Source organism: Amblyomma maculatum, chromosome 2, assembly GCF_055883805.1.
Source record: "Amblyomma maculatum isolate TAMU_Amacu chromosome 2, ASM5588380v1, whole genome shotgun sequence".
Taxonomy (NCBI): Eukaryota; Metazoa; Arthropoda; class Arachnida; order Ixodida; family Ixodidae; genus Amblyomma; species Amblyomma maculatum.
Genome location: NC_139345.1, coordinates 217,393,955 through 217,417,986, shown reverse-complemented (window position 1 = coordinate 217,417,986; position 24,032 = coordinate 217,393,955). Strand labels below are relative to the sequence as shown.

At 47.3% G+C, this 24,032-nt stretch overlaps 1 protein-coding gene and 1 pseudogene across 2 annotated transcripts in view; one reads left to right on the top strand and one right to left on the bottom strand.

The window, feature by feature from the left end:
* The window catches only part of LOC146201299 (alkaline phosphatase-like), a 157,172-nt gene extending 154,703 nt beyond the window's left edge, over positions 1-2,469 (bottom strand). The window contains exon 1 of one of the 2 annotated variants that reach the window (XM_084595752.1): positions 2,313-2,469. In XM_084595752.1, the coding sequence (XP_084451878.1) occupies positions 2,313-2,421 (109 nt within the window). In that variant the 5' untranslated portion in view covers positions 2,422-2,469. Of the gene's footprint in view, positions 1-2,090; positions 2,258-2,312 lie in introns of those variants that run through there. The other variant, XM_084595754.1, reaches the window with a different exon arrangement.
* Positions 2,470-9,089: 6,620 nt separating this feature from the next.
* LOC146201298 (uncharacterized) lies at positions 9,090-23,580 on the top strand (annotated as a pseudogene).
* The last annotated feature ends 452 nt before the right edge of the window (positions 23,581-24,032 follow it).

The window sequence follows — 24,032 nt, the reverse complement described above, 5'->3', positions numbered from 1 at the left end:
ACAAGTTAGACGTTTTAGCTATGCGGTACAAACGCTTCTTTTTATTGGCAAATCTTGCGAGAGCTTGTGCAAACCATGGTGATTTAGTGGTTCTAATTACTGAAATGAAACCCCTCTAAATTACCGTTAAACATTGGGTTAAACAGCCTCTACCGAACCTCGCTACTGATAATGATGCAAAACTAATAAAGGCAAACACCTATCGTTGACTGCAAGGAAACACCTTTTTTTTTTTTTTTTTCACGCGCTTTCTTGCTGATCTAATAACACGCATTCACTGATATGAATGGTGCTTGGCAGCACTTTTTTAATGGGCGTCTTCTCTCGTGCACACCTTCCTTATATCATATGTAAGCAGATATTAGGGTTTATGCAATGTCTCCTTTACTTCACACCTTGTTAAGCCTCTGACTTACAAACTCCTTGTCATAAAAGAAAATGACCGTACCAGCTAAATCTGAAATTCACATCAAATATATTCTACCAATGCACTCACCAGTCCAGGATTGCTTGCTTCATTATGGATGTCCATACACTATAATTTTCCTGCTGTATTCCCGTCTCAAACCCTGACGTCTGCTTGCCGCATCACCAGCCTCTGTTCGCTCCGTAAGTATATACCAGTTTTTCCAAAGCTGCAGTCTACACCACATCCTTGCCGTGTTCATCTGTCTCCACTGCGCTTCCCCTCTAGCTTGCTCGGCCTCTCACCCGCGCTGCAAAATGTTCAGGCTCTTTGACCGCGGAGTGGACCTGAATGACCTTGTCATGACGTCGCATTCACCACGTGTGGCCAGCTGCATTTTCGATACCATGACAGCTATTAGTGTGACCCAACCCCAAAGCGGCTTTTCAAAACTGAATTTGAGAAACTCCACTGAGCTAGATAGCTAAACATATTGAACTTAAAATGATACTTGACGTAAAAACATCGCGACACTGGTTCTAGCCAAGCTGAAAGTACATCCGCTATGCACCTGCTTCGATGTAAAGCGCACGGCGATCACGTGATCTGAAATGGCAGCCCCTAAGTGGCTTGCCGGATGCTACGACGTTGCTTCGAAACGAGCCTACGCTGCCCTTTCCGTAGCGATACGTTCGTCTCCTGAACCCAGTTTTTAAAAGCAACCTTGCTCAAACGCTTTCCCTGACCCAACACGAGATTCATATGCACAACCCGCATGATTGCCATCTTTCGAAACAACGTGGGCTATTCGGTGTGGTCTTTGGCAAAAGCAAATATGTAGCAAAGGGTTTAACAGTAAACCGCGTGTAGCGGGGCTCTCCATAACTCGTGAGCACGGGAATGTCTCACATTCAAGAGGCCCTCAAGCTGTGGCGTAATAAACAAATGTTTGCGGAGTACGGATTAGCGATGGAAAAATTTCTGCCGCGAACATCTGCCAAAATTTCGCTTCTAAATTGAACGCGCGTGGTTCCCTACTGCTCGCTGATCCCTACCGCAGAGAAAGTGTCTGCTCGTTTTTCTTTGTGAACCAGCACTGTCAACTTTTGTCCATTGCTGCACATGCGCATAAGCGGCTGCGTCTAGTCCACCACGGGAATAGCTATTCAAGGAACATTATCGCAAGCATGCACGACATATCACTGATGCGGTGGCTCCGCTCAGCTCAGACGCAGCATCATACTCACCGCTTCACAGTAATATTCTGTGCATCGCGAAAGTCCCCGTGGTGAATATAACCGACGTCGCTCACGCCGAATGTATGCGTGACTGAGCAAGCAGCTGTACACGATCGACGACGGTAAAGGCTAAAAAGTGGGCACATCCTCGGAGTAGAGTTAATCGCCGGATAAAGTCGTAAAACGCAGTTCGCTTGGCCAGCCAGACTGCAATCACCTTGCCCTTTCTACACCCTGGCTAGCGGTGCTTCGCTCGACGGCATCGGCACTCGCTCGAGTGCCACGGTGCGCGGTCTGCAGGCTTGTACAGTTGCTGGGCCACATTTTTCATTGCCGGCAGCGAAGGAACCGGCACGCGAAGAAGCCGCAGGGTGAGGGCAGACAGCCTCACACGCCTACACTGGCAAAAAGTTGTGGGCCCAATACTTTTTTTTTCTTTCTCTTACCTCTATCTTGCAGTGTCCAAGATGCTTTCACAAAACGATGCAGGACTACGTGGTGCGAAGATTCCTAAGGAGAAAGCATTCATGGCACCCGGGAAACGTGAGCGCACGACGCGTTTCCCGTGGCTGCAAGCCCGACACAGCGAAGCCTTCCGCCTGTCGAACAGGCGGCGACGGCCAAACCAGCCGGCGATATTCCCGTGGTGCAAGGACGAACGCACTCACCTTCTCCGGCCGCGTTCGGGTTGGGGAAGGCGTCCGCCGTGTTGGTGAGCTCGTGCGCCGCGGCACACGCGGCGACCAGCAGCAACCCGACGGCGGTGGAGGACGGCATGGCTCTGCCGACACTCCGCGAGCACGTGCTGCAACTAAGGACGAGGGTAACCCTCTCCACTGCTTCCGCTCTGCCGCCAGCGCCGCGGGAGTGCAGCCTGCAAGAGGATAATATTCTCGCTGCGCGCGCGTCTCTTCGTGCGCACGCTTATGGAAAGAAGGCTCCGATTTTCGTGCACACGTGACGCCACAGCGGCAGATGAACAGCCGCAGTACTTTTCGTACGAGCCTGTTAGAACTTCCTTCGTCAAATGCTGAAACAGTTCAGCAAAGAAGGAAGCAGCGTTGGCCGAATAACTGCCGGAAATATTTATTCAATTAAGACTCGAGCGGGTAATACAAAGGAGGGATGCAATAAATATTTAACACAGAGAACATATCAGACAAAAGGTTCTTACATGAAGTAAACACATCATTGCAGGTAGAAATGTGCTGCTCATAGAACATTCACAGCCTCAGAATGCACTTCTGGCTGCCAACAAATGCGTCTGTGATAGATGCCACCATTTCCGGGAGTTGATTCCGGTAACGAATGGCTAGTAGATTGAAAGAATGAATTTGTACGCACAAAAATAGGTTGTATATTGTGCTCGTGATCTGTTCGTGAATTTACTTAATTGGCTGGTTTTATGTGTACAGCAGAAAATGACGAATCACTAAGATAAAGCTTGTGAAAGAACGACAAGATTTGGAGCAGGGTGAGTATTGGAGAAGTGGTAATTGATCTTTTTGTTTAGTATACGGTTGATGGGCATGCGTAGTTCTTTAAGATCAACCAAGCAGGTTTATTTTGAATCAACTTTATTTATGATAAGCCTAATGTGGAATGAATAGAAGCGATCCGTGTTCGAGTTTTCAACGGACTAATGCACTGTAGCCCGTTAGTTTTGCAGATTGTAGTCTCAACCCGCCGCGGTGGTGCAGTGGTCACGGCTGCTGTGCCTAAAGGGTTCGAATCTCGGATGCAGCGGCCGCTTTTCCGTGCGATTTCAGTGCACGTTAAAGAGATCGACATTTCCGGAGCCCTCCACAGCCTCGCACAGTCTGTGTCGCGTTCGCGTAATAAATTCCTTTAACCAGTTTTGTAGCCTCGTTGGCTAAAAGCAAGTTGCGCCATAAAAGCCAAGCGCTTTAGATGCCTTGCTCAACATCGTCATTGCGAAGGTTTCATGAATTTTGGAAGATAAATGCATGGCTAAATAGTTTCATCATCATCATCATCAGACGGACTATGCCCACTGCAAGTCGAAGATCTCTTCTCCAATTAGCCCGGTCCTGTGCTAGCTGCATCAATTTGACCTCAGCGGCCTCCTAACTCTCTGCCGCCCCCTGCTACGCTTTTGTTCCCTTGGTTTGTTACCTCAAGCAGCCTATTCGCACTAATAGGAAGAAATGGCCATGCCTATTTCTTCTTCTTGATTCCCCCTACAACGTCATTACCATGTGTTATTTGTCCGCACGCACTCTGCACGCTTCCTATCTGTTAAAATTACACCTACCATTTTGCGTTCCATAGCCCTATGAGTTGCCCTAAACTTACGTAGAACCCTTTTCGTTAGCCTCCAAGTTTCAGTCCCATAGGTGAGTACTGGCAAGATCTGAGTGTTATATACCTTCCTGTTGCAGGACACCGGTAAGCTGCTGTTCAAAATCTGCGGATACTTGCCTAATGTGCTCCATTCCACCTAAATACTATACCTAAATACTGGTCTAAATACTTAATTTCGTAACTAATTCCAGCTGTGCCTCGTTTATCGTATAAATGCCTAGCATCGATTTAACTTCTGTGATCGCGATGGCTTTCGTTTTAGATACGTTGCTCGCCATTTGCACTAAGTACGAAGATTTATCAGGTCTCTCTTTAAACAGTTACCATACCTAGGGTTATTATTTTTTTTAATTCCACGCAATCATCAATAAACAGTCTTACTGCAAAACACACGCTATAACTGATATCATTTATGCAAGACAGAAACAGTATCTACCCGACTACGGAACCATGTGGCGCTCCGAATTTCACGAGAGCAAATGGAGACGAAAGATTATTAACAAATTATTGGTGCCGATTTAACTCGGTCAAGCCCGATTATGCGCAACGATAGCTACCAAACGGCTTGCTCACAAAGTTCGACCCGAACGTTCTCGTCGCCGATACACTGGCTGCAAACCGTGTAGTATGATCGGCGAATCTGCACGTTTTCTTGGTGTCTTCCGAATCTTCTTGCTCCAACTGACCGGCTTCTTCTCCTCCCTCTTCTCTTTCTTTTCTCTCTTCTGTCTTTCTCTTCTACTTCGCGTCTTCCGAATATTCTTGCTCCAATTGACCGACTCCTGATTCTCCCTCTTCTCTGTTCCCTTCATCTTCTGTGATTCGTAGCAACTAGTTGCCATGGTTACGGCGCATGCGCAGTAGGGAATAGCGACGCTTTCCCGAAATGCGCCGCTAACTAGCTATGGGGTAGCTTTCGCTACAAAACTGAAAGAGGTCGTTTATAAGTACAGCATCTTTTTCGAACAAAGGGAATATCAGAATAGTAATAAACTCGAAAAATTGCGTGTTGGAATATTTGCCGCGCAAACTCCATGCTATCTGACGAAACAAAATCCTTGTTTGAAGGGATGTCATGATAGGCGATGAATTGGTGCTCTTGTAATTTGCAAGATGCATTAGTTAATTATATAGGTTTTTAGTTTGTTGGATTAGATCACTCGCCAGACTTGAGGGTAGGCACGCCAAGAGCAACTTTCCAATAATTTCAGTCTTGCCCTCTATCGACAGATAGCTTTCAGGCCACATCAAAAATACAGGATTCCCGGCTGAGTCATTTTAAATAACAATGCGAATTCCATCGGGGCAAAGTGCCGTATTTGCCGGCAGACGATCAATGGCGGTTGAGATACCTTCGGGCCATAACCTAATGATAATGTAAAGCCACGGAGGCACAAGGCGAGGAGGTGACTACGAGTGTCTCTCCCAAACATTTACTGGTGCAGAAACAGGCGTATGGTCAATCGTTCTTAAGTACATGTACACTTTCTTGTACTGGTCCTCTCGTCTCATGTACTTCCGATGACGCGCCTAACTATAGGCACTCGCCAGGCGCGACCACCCATGGCTTCCGTCAATCGTCACCGCGAAGCGGTTTCTGCGTTCACACATTAGCTGTGGACGCGTGGCATTTTAGCAGCATGAATGGCTGATCGGCGGGCCAGCTGTATACACTCTCGAGGAACTTGCTGGAGCCACAAAACGATGATTTGTTTCAGTTTGTTATCGTGTTGCAAACATGACATGACATGGGTTCATGACATGGGTTAACCACGGTAAATGCATTCTGCTGAAACAAAAGTTAACGTGGCGCGAAGGTGGGTCAAGATCCAACTTATTTGTTTTGTAGCCGACTGTACTTGACAAAATATTGCAGGCTACGAATCAGTAAATGGTAGCCAATGAATCACTGTTGTTACAACTGCGAATAGCATGTGCGTCGCTGGAAAGTTCAGTCACACTTTTATTGTTGCCACGTGCATGTAAAACTGCAGGTGTAACACCTACATACTGTATGAAAGAGCCTCACTGAATAAGGGTCCAGGCTCAGTTCGCAAGCCGAGACGACGTTTCGGTAAGGCAGCTTGTCTTCATCTTTGCAGCGCCATCTTATACGTGAAAATTATGCTATACAGAAAGAGGGGACGTACATGTGCTGCGAATAAAGTATACAATTAACACTCCATGGGTTTGTTTTCTGGACTACCGACTAGTTACGACGCAGAGAGAATATAGTTAAGGAATTCTAGTATCCCGTAAATTAAATTCCTCAAGGACATTGAATTTACTCATGATGGCTGTACGTTTCTAAATTTATGGATTAGATATGCTTCCCTATATTGTCTGTCTCTTGAAGGTGTAAGCCTGACTGCAGAATAAATCATTCCAGTTCATCAAACTTAATAGTCTTTCTACTTGAAATGCTAGGAAACTGCTTTCGGGAGGTTTTATCCTGTACCTGCCCAATGAACATTTAGCCGATGATGCACTGTTTATGGCAGAAGCAGCATTCTAGAAGGCAGACTGTACAGAGTATACGGGAATGATACAGAAACTAGAGCGGCGCTTTCGTGCTGCGCTTTGGGAATTCCTTGGAGTCGCGCTTACCGGACGTGTGCAAGGAGAGGACGTTCGAAAAACGGAGGCTGTTGAAGTCGCGCTACTCAGACTTTTTTTAATCGCGAGCGTGTAGCCTTCCCTCTGGGCACAAAGTGAATACAAAGCTGCCGTATATAAGTTCATCTGACTAATAACAAACTGTTTTTGTCGCGCACGCTAACAAGAATGAGGCCCCATCAGCTCATGAGGCACATGGCTCGTGTTTGTTCGCGACTTGGAACGCTATTTTTACTCTTGAATGCCTGCGAAAAGCATTGATGTCGGTCATGTCTTTATGTTTAATGAAGGCAACATGTGTACGCCCGCCAACATCCGTGGGCGGCAACAATGTCCGTGCTTAATGAATTCACCCCTTCTGCGTTCGATTGCAGTGAAGGGACGCCCTATAAATGGTTCTTTTTTAAATGACAACTGAGAAAATTTTCAGTCGCGATGTCTAGAAAAATAGCAGCGGATCGTTCGCCAAATGAAGCCAGTTTTCGTACAGGTTTCTGTGATTCATAATGTACTTTCAGTTCGGCGTATCACAGTTTTATAACGATGGTGAGATTTTCACGAATGCGGAAAACAGCACGTAGTTATTTTATCTACGTATACGATAGCCCTTTTTGGAAGGTGCAACAGGGTCAGTAAACAAATAGTGTATATTGCAGAACACCCAATGTTTTCTATAGCCAAGGGGGTGGGGCTTTTCATAACCAACATGAGCATGCGTAATTTGCGATACACCCCTCCTGCCGAGTATAGATAGCACTTAGGTGAAAATGTAATCGTGCCATAGGCGTTGCGCTATCTCTGGTGGCGCAATGAAGAATGGAGACTTTCCTCCATAGCTAACTATGGTCAAATTACGCGAGTGCGTTAAACGTGTTCGCCGCCTGCATGTCATGTATTCGAGGCGTATGCAGAGCTGGTTCTAAATAAACACTCTCTATGTACGAAGATTCGGAATAAATGTCAGAATAGCATTTCGCAGGACGTCGTGATTTCTGTCATGTCTGCACATCTACTGCGTTGCAGTTGAACGAGGCCACGGCGGCTCCTTCGGCGTCATCGGGTTTTTCATGATGAACCGCTTAAGTGAATGAACCACCTTCGAGAGATAGAGTAATCAGCCGCAATATTCTCTGCTCATGGCCGTTGCTAGGCCAAACGAAAGCTTGATGCACCGTTAATTATTTATGGCAGTATGTACCCAACAAGAATAACCAGTTCACTGCGAATCGAGAAGCCCTGCTTCGAAGCGCGCCAAGCTGGCCATGTGATTGTGAAAGATAAACTTTATAAAAAGTGATATTAAATAACGTTTCACGAATGCGTGCTCTAAAACACACTGTTGCATATACTCGTATGCCAAATTTATACTGGTACTAGATTCCGCCGCGTCAGAACGTCGCCTCTGTGCACATCGTAGCTTTGGTAGCGCTGCAAGGAACTACTGGGATGCAGTAGAGTCTCGGGTGGCGGTGGGGAGTTTGTGGAGCTCGCTTGCTGGTTCACCCTCTGGGCCGTCACCTTCGATGGCTTCTTGCCGAAACAACTCACCGGTTTAATGCCGACGCCGTTTGTTTTGTTTTGTTTTTTCTTTCGCAGCACTCGGTGGTCCCCGATAACTTCTTGATAAGACATTGGTGCGACTGCTGCAATAACTGGGCGATTTCATGTGTTTTGCCTCACCATCGCGACATCGCCGGTTTCGACAGGTGATAGAATCCAGCCTTGAATGTCTGCCTGAGCATGTTTGAGCACCGGTCTGCTTGGTTACAGCCTGAAGTCTGGGAGCCAAGTGCGAAATCTCCTGCCATAGAACAGCTCACCAAGGGAGCGGCCATCATCAACCATAGTGGATAATGGCCGAGTCAGAGTTTGCCATTTGTCTCTTCTACTTTCTTTAGGATCCTCTTCACAACCTGAACCCCCCTTTCGGAGAGTTCATTACATGGCGGGAACTCCGCGATTCACGTGACGTGGTTGAAATGACACCTGAATGCAAATAAGCAAATTCATAAGACGGAAACAAGGGTCAATTTTCCGCGTACACTTCCACTGAAATGCCTTGAAGCAAAGAAGATATTTATTCCAGATATGTGTACTTACTTGAGGGGAGGGCGAAAGTGACAGTAGGCCTGACGAGGCCCCTCCTCCCTGCTACACCTCACACAGCAACATAGCGTAACATGTGCAACAGTAATAGAACATGTAAATTAGCACACGCGAATTACAAAGGACAAATTACCATATGCACATCAAGATATGAGGACAAAATTTCGACATCTGCAACACTTATTAGGCACGTTTTCAACACTGTAAGTAAAAATCATGCATGTTAATTATTTTCTTGAATAAGCGCTCATTTGTATATTAATGGAAAATATCTTTTATTTGTGTGCTAGAATTAAGGATCACGGTTATATGGTACTGCACAGTTTTAGAGCCATAATTTATTCTTATTCTGGGCGCCTGGTGCAATAATTTCTTAGCTTTGGCGTTGGTCAGTGCGCATGAGGTACGAAAGTGTTCCTCTGTAAAGCAAGTGGTAAATTTCCCTGGCAAGCAGCAGTGTATATAGTTTATAAATATTTAATATCTTTAAGCAACGCCAATGTGGAACTGTGGTCTCTAAATAGGAATTACCAGAACTGACTCCAATCACTATTTTTTGTAATAAAAAGAGTGATTTCAAATTAGTGTCTGATGTGCTACCCCGAACTAGAAGGCAGTAATAAAGAAGAAATTGTACCAGCGTAAAGTGAAGCTAGTTTTTAACCGGATTCGAAGAATAGACCGAATTTATTGATGATTCCAATTTAGCGTGCGACTTTCAATAGCAAAGAAGTTATTCTACAACAACATTTCATTAAATACAACTCCGAGGAGAAACACAAATTCAGCACGTTGGATAACGTTATTCTCTAAAAATAATAGTTTTTTCCATGTCTATGACTTTGTTTTTAGGTTTAAAGTATGCAAACGTTGTTTTGTTGACATCTAATTATAATCTTTTAACGTTTAACAAAATAGAGAGGTCATCCAGCCAAAGATTGCCTCTCTTAACTGCGGTTTCAATATGCTCTGCACTAAAGCACATTTGCGCCGTCCCCATATAGTATTATTTCAGGAGTGTTAGGTATATTGACAATGTCATTTGTGTGTATCAGGAACATAAGTAGCCTCAGAATGGATCCCTGCAGTACGCCACTACGTATTAAGCCGTATTCCAAAGGTGCACCATTAAAAATAGTACATTGCTGTCTTAATTATAGATAGCTAGTAATTAACTGGAGTGGAGTACCGCATATTTCATAAAACTGAAGTTTGATTAGTTACTGTTAACAGAATCAAATGATTTCCTGAAACCTAAGAGCAAGCCGAGTGTTACCATTCTACTCTGAATATTACTGAGTAATACGTCTTTGGTGTTCAATAAAGTAGACTGTATTGATTTTTCTTTTTGAAAGCCGTGTTACTCATTTGTATTGACTGGGGATTTGTCTAGAAATTTGCCAAGTGGGTGTTAAAAATTCCGAGCGCAATGCGGAATCTACACTGCAGAAATGCGAAAGCCTGTGCGTTGCTGGTGCACACGATGCATCACGGTTGTTCTCGTTATTGTTATCAACTAAATGCACCGTCATTAGCATTGCTAATGCCACCAATGACACCAAAATTATTAATGATGCCATTGCTACTATCATCCTGACGGTAGAGAAGGAGAATTATGATGTACCGTCTTTGCCAAAAGTAACCAGGCTGCGGGTTTCGCTTCTCAGTCGTGTAGTAGAAAATTCGTGCCTCTTCTGAGGCTGTAAATATATGCAAAGTAAAGGCGAGATTCTGTTCTCACTTATTAACAAGTTGTGATCCTCTGGAATGTCATGCCGGCTTTAGAATATAAGCGAAAAGCGAAACATGCAGCCTGGTTACTTTTGGCAAGGACGGTACCGTATTCACGACCCAGGGCGTGGCGCAGTTGGTTAAAGTGGTCGGCTGGGGATCCAAGAGATTGAGGTTCGATTGCCGGTGGAGACAGGATTTATTTTTTTTTAAGTATCTTCCTTATGGCAGTTAAGAATTGTGATGTGCGTTTCTCGGTCCAGGACGGGGAGAAAGACGAAGACGCAATTCCAAGTGGTTGCTTTCCTTCATATTCTCCACACGAAGGCTTCAATCAGCCTCGGGCCGAGCTGCTGCTCAGGCTAATACCAGCAGTATTGACTACCGTACTGTTTTGCCCCGTCTCCCAACTGGTAAGTTTAACGCTGACTGTTTTCTTGCATGCGGACCTTGAAGAGTGGCCGTACCAGGCACGCGACTTGAGAGACTCCCTTTGGAATGTTGTGGACCTCAGGCAAATTAGTTCAATAGGTCAATTTCAAAATGTCCCATGTATGAATGGTCACCTCCAAATTAGCACATTCGAAAGAGAAACTGGTGGCTTTTGGTGATCTCGTTGTTAAGGGCAGTCACTGTGTCGTCGTGGACCAGAACCATAAGTGGCGAAATTGAAGTTTCTATGGCTTCCCGAGCGCTTGAAAGACGCCTTCATAAGTGAGGCACTACAGGCGTACGAGATGATGACTTCGATTTCGACGGAACACTGGAAAGTGGCTGAAATGGAAGATTTGAGAGCTATAAACCGGGATGTTGTGTCTCTCGCTGAAGGAGTCGGCGTTGGAGACGTCTCACATCTGCTGACTATTTGTATGTATACAGAGCCTTGTTTTCATTCATTCATTCATTATCAGCCTGACTATACCCACTGCAGGGCGAAGGCCTGTCCCATATTTCTCTACTTAACCCGGTTCTGTGCTAGCGGCATCTACTTGACCCCTGCGAACTTCTTAACCTCATCCGCCCACCTAACTTTCTGCCGCCCCCTGCTACGCTTTCCTTCCCTTGGAATCCAGTTTGTTGCCCTAAGCGACCATCGGTTATCCTCTCTTCGCACTACATGTCCTGCCCATGCCCATTTCTTCTTCTTAATTTCCGCTAGAATGTCGGTAACATGAGTTATTTCTCTGACCCACTCTGCACGCTTCCTATCACTTAATGTTACCCCTACCATTTTTCGTTCCATAGCCCTCTGCGTTGTCCTCAACTTAAGTAGAACTCTCTTGGTTAGCCTCCAAGTTTCAGCCCCATAGGTAAGTACAGGTAAGATGCAACTGTTGTATACTTTTCCCTTGAGCGATACCGGTAAGCTGCTAGTCATAATCTGCGAGTGCTTGCCAAATGTGCTCCATCCCAATCTTATTCTTCTTGTTATTTCCTTTTCATGGTCCGGGTCTGCGGTTACTACCTGTCCTAAGTAGACCTACTCGCCTACTACTTCCAGTACTTCGCTACCTAATGTAAACTGCTGTTCCTTCCTGAGGCTGTTAAACACTACCTTAGTCTTCTGCATATTGATTTTCAAGCCTACCTTTCTACTTTTTTTGTCTAGGCCATCAATCATTATTTGCAATCCCCCGAGTTGCTTAGCAAGGCAATGTCACCAGCAAATCGCAGATTACTGGGGTATTCTCCGTCTACCCTTATCCCTAACTGCTCCCATTTCAAGTCTCTGAATACTTCCTCTAAGCAAGCTGTGAATAGTACTGGGGAGATTGTGTCTCCTTGCCTAACGCCTTTCTTTATGGGAATTTCGTTACTTTCTTTATGCAGAACTATGGTTGCTGTGCAGCCACTTATATATCTTCCAGCACTTCCACGTACGGCTCGTCTACCCCCTGATTTCGCAAAGCCTGCATCACCGCCGAGGTTTCAACTGAGTGGAATGCTTTTTAGTAATGAATGCTATGCCTCCGCTATGCCTCCGATGCAACCGTGTTGGCCACATCCGTAGGCACTGCCGTACGCCGCCCTGCGAAGACTGCCGACGCTTCTTGTCACACCGCAGAAGAGTGCGTCGTTACTTACGCGGATAAGCTGCGGCACCTTGTGCGGCCCCTTGACGACGCTCTACAAGATCATATAATGGACGCCACGGAAGTGCTTGACGTGGCTGATGTCGTTTCAACCACTACTGTGAACACGACTTCCACAGCCAGAATATCGGTTGTTCCCCAGGATGGCTCCAAGGAGACAGAGGACAAAGTGGAAGGACGTGCGACGCTGCCGCAATGGGAGATCCGAATCCGGCACGCGGTGGAGAGCCTGCCACCTGCCTTAATCCTACCAGAGATGCCACTCCCGGTTACGCCAGCCCCTGAGTTCAATGCCGAGGAAGAGGTTGCTGGTCAGGCCACTATACCAGCAACTGAGGCCATCCCTCCTGTTGAAGAGCATTTTCATAAGCTCCGGGCACATTGTGCATCTGACTCGGGTGACGATGGTGATCCGGTAGGCGTGAAGCATCGCCGCCGTCGGCGCACGTCAAAACACAAGGGGAAATGCCAACGTTCGCGTTCCACAGTCGTAGCGAATGTCCGGAGTCGACGTCGCCGTCTCCAGACAGACAAATGCAAGTCTAGTTAGCACTTGTGTTGTTACCATGGCGACCTCTGAGGAGCTTGTGTTTGCAATTCTCAATCTCCGAGGCCTTTGGTCTGAAGGGCGGCTAATAAGCTGTTATTTTTTTGCTCCACAGGAAGCCATGGCTACTTCTCAATGTTTATGCGTCCAATATTGCTTGCTGAGCGTGTCGATATGTTTGGAGGCATGGCTACTCTCCTAGATTGTGATAATAATGTTGTGTTAATGGTAGACTTTAATCGTGTATGTCACCTGAATGATCGTGCCGTGCCTAGTGAGCACAGATGCAGAAGTGGTGAAGTGTTTTCGCATGATATAGATGACGCAGGCCTCATTGATACAGGGGCCTCATGTCATGCAAGTGCCCTATTCACGCATATCTAGGGGAGGCCCCACACGCACCTAAACAGGATTTATGTTTCTTTCTCGCTGGTTTCCTGTGACCTGTTGTGTGAAACTGTGCCGGTTTCCTTTTCAGATCATTCTGTGGAGGTTGCTCGGCTCGGGAGAACTTATTGTTCAAAATTTAGGCCGCAGTGGGAGCTTTGGAAGCTAAGTTCTCGCTTGTAAATGGCCAAGAGTTTGCCTTTTGAATATGCTCACAACTGCAAGTGTGTTTGGCAGGTGCAATACCAATTTTTGTGGCTTGGGAGCTGTTTAAACAAGAGGTGCGAACGATAGCTATTGAAAGTGGGTCTGATAAGTCTTTTTACAGGAATTTGCAACAGCGGACACTGCATTACAGTTTTTATAACCTTTATTAATTGGAATGTGAGACACCTGGATTGTATTTGGGCGAAATTGGTAGTGTAAAGTGCGAGCTACAAAAACAGGACGCTGGAGGGTACAGAGGTGCTCGAGTTCGATCTCGTACAAATGGTGCTTTGCACTGTGAAAACCCTACCGCCACAAGCTCTACTTTACGAACACCGTCGTGCTACTGCCAATTTGATACCGGAAACAATGTCCAATGGTACCCTTGTAACGAAAACGTGTGATTTGATCTCTGTGTTTGTGAGCTATTACACGGCAATGTTCAGTGACGCTTCTGCTAATTCGGGCCTATTATCTAGCTTAATAGCTCTTATAACGCCTTTATCAGATGATGACTGTGCTGTTATCAATGGCCCTGTCACGTCGGAAGAAATAGAAGAGGCAGTTGACCAATTCTGTCTCCAAAATACCTGGCCCTGATGGCATCTCATGCGAGTTTTACACAGCTTTTAAATCTTTGCTGAGCCCGGTCTTGCTGCAGATTTTAGCTTTAGGTTTATGTGTAGGGGTCCTTCCTCAGTCGTTTACTAGGAATCACACAGTCTTAATTCCAAAGAGCACGGATAAAGAAAAATTGCGCTCAGTGGATGGCTGCAGGCCAACCACGTTGGCAAATGTGGACTACAAAATTTTTGCGAAAGTTCTGTCAAATCGTTTACAACAAGCGATGACGGTTCTAATTGGCCCTCATCAGACCTGTGGTTTGAGGGGCCGCTCTATACAAATAACATCTATGTTGCACTTACAATTCTAGAATCTTGCTCTGGCTCTTATGAACAGCTTGCTCTACTCCAGATTGACTTTGCGAAGGCGTATGATCATGTCCGACATTCGTTTCTGTTTACTCTTCTCGAGCGTGCCAATGTTGGATAAACTGTACCTAATGAGGAGTTCGGCAACCGATCCCCCACTGACTCTAACACGACTATAACTATTAGCAGGAAAGGAATCCTATAACTGCTATTGCGCTTAGACCCCAAGAAATCAGCCGGTCCCGATAACATTCCCACTGTTTTTCTCAAAACGTACGCTCAAATAGTAGCGCAATTCGTATTAATAATATTTAACAAGTCTTTTGAATTTGGTATTGTGTCAGATGAATGGAAAATATCCCGCGTGGTTCCGATTTTTAAAAGTGGCGTCAGTAATTACCGGACAATTTCATTAATTTTTCTTGCTGCAAATTACTCGAACACGTACTTACGACATACCTGAACAACGTCTTAGAGTAATCAGGGATTCTAAATAATGCTCAACATGGCTTCCGACGAGGAATTTCCACTACAACACAACAGGTGGTCAGTGAGGATAAACTTGCTAAAGTACTTGATTGGGGGGGGAAGGGGGGGGGGGGGGTCAGGTGGTCATGATTTTTTTAGACTATTCTAAGGCCTTCAATAGAGTTCCCCATAATAAGCTTATTACTAAAATGAAAACGATAGGCGCACCGCCCCAAATAATTAACTGGATTACTTAATATTTATCAAACCGGACGCAATTTGTCGACATCGATAGAGCCAATTCTCGCTTCTTAGAGTTCTACTCAGGTGTGCCTCAGGGATCGGTCTTGGGTCCAGTACTGTTGAATATTTATATAAATGATCCCGTCAAAGCTTGTGGGCGTTAAGTTGTTTCCTAATGGCTGTATTCATTTTAAATCAATCAAAACAGTTGATGATCAGTTCGTTTTGAACTCTAACCTACAGCTGCTAGCAAACTGGCGCGACAAATGGGAAACGGTTATAAACTTTGATAAAACTGTTGCTATTCATGTGAGTAAAAAAATTGACCGATTAAAGTTTGAATACTATATCAATAATAATGCAGTCAAAGAGGTAAATGAGTATAAGTATCTTGGTGTCACAATATCCTCCTGCATCAAATGGACAAATCACATAGACAATACATGATCCTCCGCCCTTAGGAAGCTTTTTTTTGCTCAAGTCTCGTGTGACCAGTTGTACTAGCGCATTGAGGTTGAAAGCATACAAATCCATCTTCGAATATGCTTGCATCGCATGGGACCCCTATACAACAGACGACGTCAAAAAACTTGAAAAAATACAACGTCTTGCGGCTCGCTTTATCTTCAATCGGTATAGCCGCCCGGCCGCTATGGTCCAGCTTGCAGAATTGTAACCACTGGTAGAAAGAACAAAGAAAGCGCTTCTCAGGTTCTCGCAGTCACTATATTTCTCTCGACTGGGTATCCGACACAAAAACTATATCGCCAAAGATTTCACGTGATCCTCACGCCATAAGCACAGCTTCTGTAAAGCACCCATTTTTGCGCGCACCGACACATAACAATACTCGTTTCTTCCACGAACAGTGTATGAATGGAATGCCCTAGCCCCCAGTTTCCAATTCTTTCACCCCCCTTGATTGGTGTAGTGTAGCTGTTCGGTGCTGTGCATATTGTTATTTTGTCTCATTGCGTCATGTACTTGCTGTATTATTTTACATTATTGCATAGATTGTATAACTGGTTGCTCTTATTGCTGGCCTTTTTTGCGCTTGCTGATGTCTAATATACTGTCACTTATGTACCCTCCCTTTCCTGCTTGGACATGCGACATGCCCGCAGTGTTTCATAAATAAATAAAATAAGGGGAGGGGGGCAACCCTATTACAACTGTTCCACTCACTTGATTGCTAATGGTCACCTCTCAGAGCCTGTGCCAATTCGATCATCCGTCAAGCAAGGCTGCACTATCTTACCGCTACTCCTTGTCCTCTACCTAGGTGGTGGTGGTGGTGAAAACGATTATTGAATCTTGAGCCTTATTGATTGTTTTGATGGGTCGGCTCGATATCGCGTAGGGTGGCCGGAAGCTTGTGGCTCTCAGCGACTCTTAGAGCCCAGCCCACCAGCTTCTTTTGTGCAGCTGGGTTGAGCTGGACACCGAGATCTCCCATCGCTCTATGTCTGTTAGTTGCAAATTGCGGGGTGGCTGGAGCTCAGAGCACATGTAGAGGATTTGATGAAAGTCTGCTTAGGGTGCCCCGCAGAGGGGGCATACAGGGGAGAAAAGGCCTAGAGCCACTTTGAGTTTAGAGCGAAACAACCATATCCGTGGTTATGTTGCCTTTAGTAATGAAGTCAAAGTGCTTGCGTACGCCGAAGATTTGGCGTTTTTATTATCTGAGAAACCCAGCATTGGCTAAATTATAAGCACAATTGAGTAGTTTGACATTGTCTTTGGCGCTCAAATAAATAGGTCTAAAAATGCAGGTGTGGTTTCGTTCATACGGAGCAATGCAGACTCATTATGCTGGCATTGAATGGTCTGGTGTCCCGCCTAAATTTATCTTGGAGTTCCCCTTCATCCATTCAGGTCTAGTGGGCGTTACTAGAGAGAGCGGGTTCGGGCATTCCAAAGCTGTGCTCAGATTTTTGGTCCGCACCGCCTACCAATTTTTGATTGCGTACAGGCCTGTAATATGTTCCTGGCAGCCAAAAAGTACTACGTTTTGCAGGTACTCCATTGCGCGAGGCATTGCATCCAAAGCATTCACCGAACGTTTGCGACGTTCATAGGGCCCTGCAGTTTTGAGCCCATGCGGCACGATAACCTATTCAGGCCTGTTTCTGCTGGCGGACTAGGTTTGACACATCTCTATGCCAGACACTTAGTTGCTTGTTTCTTCTTTTCCGTAATAGCTCCATCCAATTACCAGAGCATCCCTGCAAACTAACTTTGCGAGCCTTCTCCCAACTTAGTGGTAGTCGGCCCTTATTATTTAGTTTTATGAAGGAAGTTTACGATTCAGTGCATTTTCTGGCAGTTCGCTTTTCTTATGAGTACTGTAAGATGGGTGTTTATTGTGCAGATCAGCAGGACTCGATCAGCAGGACTGGGCAGATCAGCGGCGAACACAGCGACAGCGAACACAGTCAGGTGCAACACGCGCAGCACGATGCCACGGCCTGGAATGTTTCTCGTGCACTATACTTCCTCTTCACAATTACCCACGCGACGCAGAGGAGACATCCTGGCGACTTACGGCGTGAGCAAGACGGCAGGGTCATAATAGGACTTGAGGCGCTGGACGTGAACAATCTCTCGTCCGCGCCGGCGTAGATCATGAGACGGCGTAAGGGGTTCCACCTCATCATTAACCGGGGAGGTGCGCTCCAGAACTCGGTATGGGCCATGGTATTTAGCAAAAAAATTTTCAAGACAGTCCAGGAGCATTGGAAGGTATCCACAGCACCACAAGAGCACCACAAGAGCGCCAGACGAGAATTCCGGTGTCGAGTGTTGGTTGTCATGGTTGGATTTACGGCGGTACTGGGTGTTAGCCGTGAATGCGCGGGCAATTTGTCCAAAGTTTTCCGCATGCTGGGCTGCTTGAGAGCAGGAGTATACTCTGATATGTCTGGCTGATACGGGAGTATGGTGTCGATTGTAGCAGAGGGGTGACGGCCGTAGAGGAGAAAAAAAGGAGAGAAGCTAGGAGAAGACTGCGTTGCAGTATTGTAAGCGTAAGTGACATACGGAAGGACGAGGCCCCAATTTGAGTGGTTGGAGGAGACGTACATAGAAAGCATGTCACCAAGGGTACGATTGAAACGCTCAGTGAGGCCATTAGTCTGGGGATGATAGGCGAAGGTTGTTCTATAAATAATTTTGCACTTGGTGAGCAAGGCTTTCGCAACGCCAGTCAAGAAAACGCGTTCTCTGTCGCTGAGCAGCTCCCGGGGTGCGCCGTGGCGAAGAACAAATCGCTGAAAAAAGAAGGAAGCTACTTCTGACGCTGTAGCAGATGGCAGTGCGGCGGTTTCTGCATACCTCGTCAGATGATCAACGGCTACGATAGCCCAGCGGTTGCCGGCTGCAGTGTAGGGAAGCGGTCCGTACAAAGCAATGCCGACGCGGTCGAAAGGGCGTGGTGGGCTGGATAACGGCAGTAACTCTCCAGCAGAACTTTGAGGAGATGGCTTGCGACGTTGACAAGTGAGGCATGAGCGAACGTACTTGAGTACGAAGGTGTACATGCCCCGCCAGTAGTAACGCAGCCGGAGACGAGTGTATGTTTTGAAGACGCCCGCGTGACCGGATTGTGGGTCAGCGTGGAAATAGTCACAGATTTGCGAACGTAGCTGCCAGGGAATAACTAGCAACCACTTGCGGCCATCTGCGCAGTAGTTGTTGCGGTAGAGGAGGTTATCACGAATTGCGAAGTGAGAAGCATGGCGGCGAAGAGCACGCGATGGAGAAGCAGCTGTAGGATTGGAGATAAAATTGAGGAGAGAATTTACCCGAGGATCTTGCCGCTGCGCTGACGGCATGTCATTGTTGTGAACTGATGGCGGGGAATCGTCGGAAGAGTGAAGGCTCGCGACCTCAGCTGTAAGAGGGCAGCGGGAAAGTGCATCGGCGTCGTGATGCTTGCGACCGGAGCGGTAAACAACGCGGGCATCATATTCCTGAAGGCGAAGAGCCCATCTTTACCAGTCTGCCGGACGGGTCTTTCAGTGAGGAAAGCCAGCAGAGCGCATGGTGGTCCGTCACTACGTCAAAAGGGCGGCCATAGAGGTAAGGGCGGAGTTTAGCAAGAGCCCAAATAATTGCTAAGCACTCTTTTTCAGTGACAGAGTAATTGGATTCAGCCTTCGTGAGTGTACGGCTAGCATAGGCAACCCCGTATTCAGTATAACCTGATTTGCGCTGAGCGAGCACAGCGCCCAGACTAATACCACTGGCGTCCGTGTGGACCTCAGGAGGCGCTGTGGGGTGGAAGTGACGTAGAACAGGCGGTGCCGTGAGGATGCGGCGTAATGCATTGAAGGCATCGTCGCACGTTGGCGACCACGACGAAAGGTCGGAACTGCCGGAAAGAAGGTCAGTCAAGGGAGCAGCAATTGAACCAAATTTCTAATAAACAGGCGAAAGTAAGAGCACAGCCCGAGGAAGCTACGTATATATTTGATGGAAGTCGGTTTGGGAAAGGCTGCTACGGCACGAAGTTTGGCGGGATCTGAAGATACACCTTTGTTGTAGACAACGTGGCCGAGAATGGTGAGCTGGCGGGCGGCAAAACGACATTTTTTTCAAATTCAGCTGCAGTCCGGCATCAGATAGGCAGGTCAAAACGTGCTTCAGACGGTAGAGGTATGTGTAAAATCACGAGAAAAGACGACAATGTCGTCGAGGTAGTAGAGGCACGTCTTCCACTTTAGGCCATGCAAAATGGTGTCCATCATCTGCTCAAATGTTGCCAGAGCATTACAAATACCAAACGGCATATCTGTAAATTCGTACAAGCCGTCGGGAGTTAAAAGGCAGTTTTGGGGTGATCAGCCGGTTCCAGGGGAACTTGCCAGTACCCGGAACGTAAGTCCAGGGAAGAAAAGAGCTCGGCGCCTTGCAAACAATCCAGAGCTTCGTCGATGCGTGGGAGAGGGTAGACGTCCTTTCGCGTAATCTTATTAAGGCGCCGATAATCGACACAGAAGCGGATAGAACCATCTTTCTTTTTTACGAGGACAACGGGTGACGCCCAAGGGCTGCTTGAGGGCTGAATCACACCATTCTGAATCATTAGGTCGACTTGCTCTTCAATAGCCTGGCGTTCGGTTGCAGGCACACGACAGGGGTGCTGTCGCAGCGGTGCGTGAGTGCCGGTATTGATGCGATGAGTGACTGTAGAAATTTGACCCAAAGAACTGCGATTAGAGTCGAAGGAGGAGCGAAAGTGATGTAGTAGGTTGAAAAGCTGAGTGCGCTGCGCTGGAGGAAAATCGGCGTCGATGGAACGGAGGAACAAGGATGTAGAGGAGGGAGCGCGTGCAGGTGAAGGGGGGCTGAGCGCAGTCACGGCAGAGAGCGGCGCATCGTCAGGTTCTTCAGAGATCAGAAGAGATGCGATTGGCTGGATACTGCCGAGGCATTCACCATGACGCAAAGCAGTGGTGGGGTTAAATGGGTTAGAGACCCATAACATGGAAAGGCCAGCGGAAATAGCGAGCATAGCGTAGGGCAATGGAAGGCACTTGCGGCGCAGGAAAGTATGGGCTCGTGTGAAGAGAACGGTGTCGTCGCTAGCAGAGGCACAAGCGACACGAACAAGACCAGAAGAGCAGGGAGGTAGGTCGATATCTTCGGCGACGAGGGCTTTAGCACAGAAATTTGGTGGATCAGCGTCTGGTAAGTCATCGGGCAAAGTCGAGAACCCCACTTCAGCTCGAGCATAATCTATAATAGCAGCATGACGCGACAGGAAATCCCAGCCTAAAATTACAGCGTGTGCGCAACTTGGCAGCACGACGAACTCAATCGTATAAAGGCAATTCTGGATAACTACTCGAGCGGTGCACGCTGCTAAGGGCTTGCGGGGGCACGCCACCGCAAATCAACCGGTCATGCAGATGCCTTTGCTTCTACTGCAGGCTATCTTATCCTGGACGATCCCCATCACACCTTTCAACGTTTGCCGTTCACGCCCCTCGGATGTGTGCAGCGCCGAAGAATCCGCCTGGCTGGCTGCTGAGACTACGAGCTGCCACGCAGACGACGAACTTCACCTGCATCCGTTGCTTCCGTCGGTGAAGAGTACCTTCATCTGGCAACATGGGGCCAGTACCTGCTCGGAAATTCCTCGACTACATAAGCCGCTGCGCCGTTGGATCCATTTGGGGCACGCCACCGCAAATCAACCGGTCATGCAGATGCCTTTTCTTCTACTGCAGGCTATCTTATCCTGGACGATCCCCATCACACCTTTCAATGTTTACCGTTCACGCCCCTCGGATGTGTGCAGCGCCGAAGAATCCGCCTGGCTGGCTGCTGAGACTACGAGCTGCCACGCAGACGACGAACTTCACCTGCATCCGTTGCTTCCGTCGGTGAAGAGTACCTTCATCTGGCAACATGGGGCCAGTACCTGCTCGGAAATTCCTCGACTACATAAGCCGCTGCGCCGTTGGATCCATTTGGGGCACGCCACCGCAAATCAACCGGTCATGCAGACGCCTTTTCTTCTACTGCAGGCTATCTTATCCTGGACGATCCCCATCACACCTTTCAATGTTTGCCGTTCACGCCCCTCGGATGTGTGCAGCGCCGAAGAATCCGCCTGGCTGGCTGCTGAGACTACGAGCTGCCACGCAGACGACGAACTTCACCTGCATCCGTTGCTTCCGTCGGTGAAGAGTACCTTCATCTGGCAACATGGGGCCAGTACCTGCTCGGAAATTCCTCGACTACATAAGCCGCTGCGCCGTTGGATCCATTTGGGGCACGCCACCGCAAATCAACCGGTCATGCAGACGCCTTTTCTTCTACTGCAGGCTATCTTATCCTGGACGATCCCCATCACACCTTTCAATGTTTACCGTTCACGCCCCTCGGATGTGTGCAGCGCCGAAGAATCCGCCTGGCTGGCTGCTGAGACTACGAGCTGCCACGCAGACGACGAACTTCACCTGCATCCGTTGCTTCCGTCGGTGAAGAGTACCTTCATCTGGCAACATGGGGCCAGTACCTGCTCGGAAATTCCTCGACTACATAAGCCGCTGCGCCGTTGGATCCATTTGGGGCACGCCACCGCAAATCAACCGGTCATGCAGATGCCTTTTCTTCTACTGCAGGCTATCTTATCCTGGACGATCCCCATCACACCTTTCAATGTTTACCGTTCACGCCCCTCGGATGTGTGCAGCGCCGAAGAATCCGCCTGGCTGGCTGCTGAGACTACGAGCTGCCACGCAGACGACGAACTTCACCTGCATCCGTTGCTTCCGTCGGTGAAGAGTACCTTCATCTGGCAACATGGGGCCAGTACCTGCTCGGAAATTCCTCGACTACATAAGCCGCTGCGCCGTTGGATCCATTTGGGGCACGCCACCGCAAATCAACCGGTCATGCAGACGCCTTTTCTTCTACTGCAGGCTATCTTATCCTGGACGATCCCCATCACACCTTTCAACGTTTACCGTTCACGCCCCTCGGATGTGTGCAGCGCCGAAGAATCCGCCTGGCTGGCTGCTGAGACTACGAGCTGCCACGCAGACGACGAACTTCACCTGCATCCGTTGCTTCCGTCGGTGAAGAGAAACCCAGGCCCTCCTGAAAACGACGCCCTTCCGTCCCTTGAATCCATCTCACAGGCCATATTACGCATAGAATCGAGCCAGAACACCATACTTTCAGAGCTCGCCTTGATCAGGTCTACCCAAACTAACATTGAAGACTCTGTGCGTCGACTTTCTTTACGCGTCGAAGTACTTGAAAAAATTTTTGAAAACAACCCCGAAAATGGTGCTGCATCTGTAAACACCTCCGAACTGACCAAACTTTCTTCTGATGTCAAACTGCGGACGTACAGGTACGATGACGCCGAAAATCGCTTGCGCCGCTCGAACTTATTATTCTTTGGAATTACAGACGAATTCGGCGAAACCTGGGCGCAATCTGAGGAACGCGTCATTTCTTTTTGCTCGGACATGCTTGACGTTGGAATTGAAAATAAACAAATAGACGTGCACATCGCTTGGGTCGATTCGAAGTAGGCAAAAACCGCCCAATCATTGTGAAGCTAGCGCATTTCAAAGACAAATCAGGGATATTGCTTGCTGGTTCGAAGCTGAAGGAGACATCGTTTTCTATCCGGGAAGATTATTCAGCCAAGGTTCGCGAAGCTAGAAAGAAACTTTTCACTTATGGTCAACAGAACAACGCCTCTTTCAAGATTCGTTTTGACAAGCTGCTCATCGGAAAAAAAGGTTTTCACTTATAATGCAGATACGGACTCTGTTGTCGAACTAAGGCCATAGCGATTACTGAAATCACCGAGGTCCCTACAATCGCCTCATTCCAATCTTTCACAGCGCTCTCGCTCAATCGGCGCCTGCAATAATATTTCTTTTTTTGCTGACAAATATTCGAAGTTACCTACTGAAAAAGGAATCTGTTGAGGCGCTTCTCGACGACTACGGCACTGACATCGCAGTATTCACCGAATCCTGGTTAACATCCGATATAGATGATATCGAACTTTTGCATGACATTCAGTCATTTCACTCCTACCGGCGAGACAGAATGGGTCGTCGGGAGGTGGCATTCTTGTTCTGATGAAAACTAGCCTTTCTTCCACTCGAGTTGATATTAATTGCTACAGCGAAATATTGTGTATTAAATTTTGTTTCCCCTCTTGCACCAACTTTCTAATTGCATGCTATCGAGCCCCCC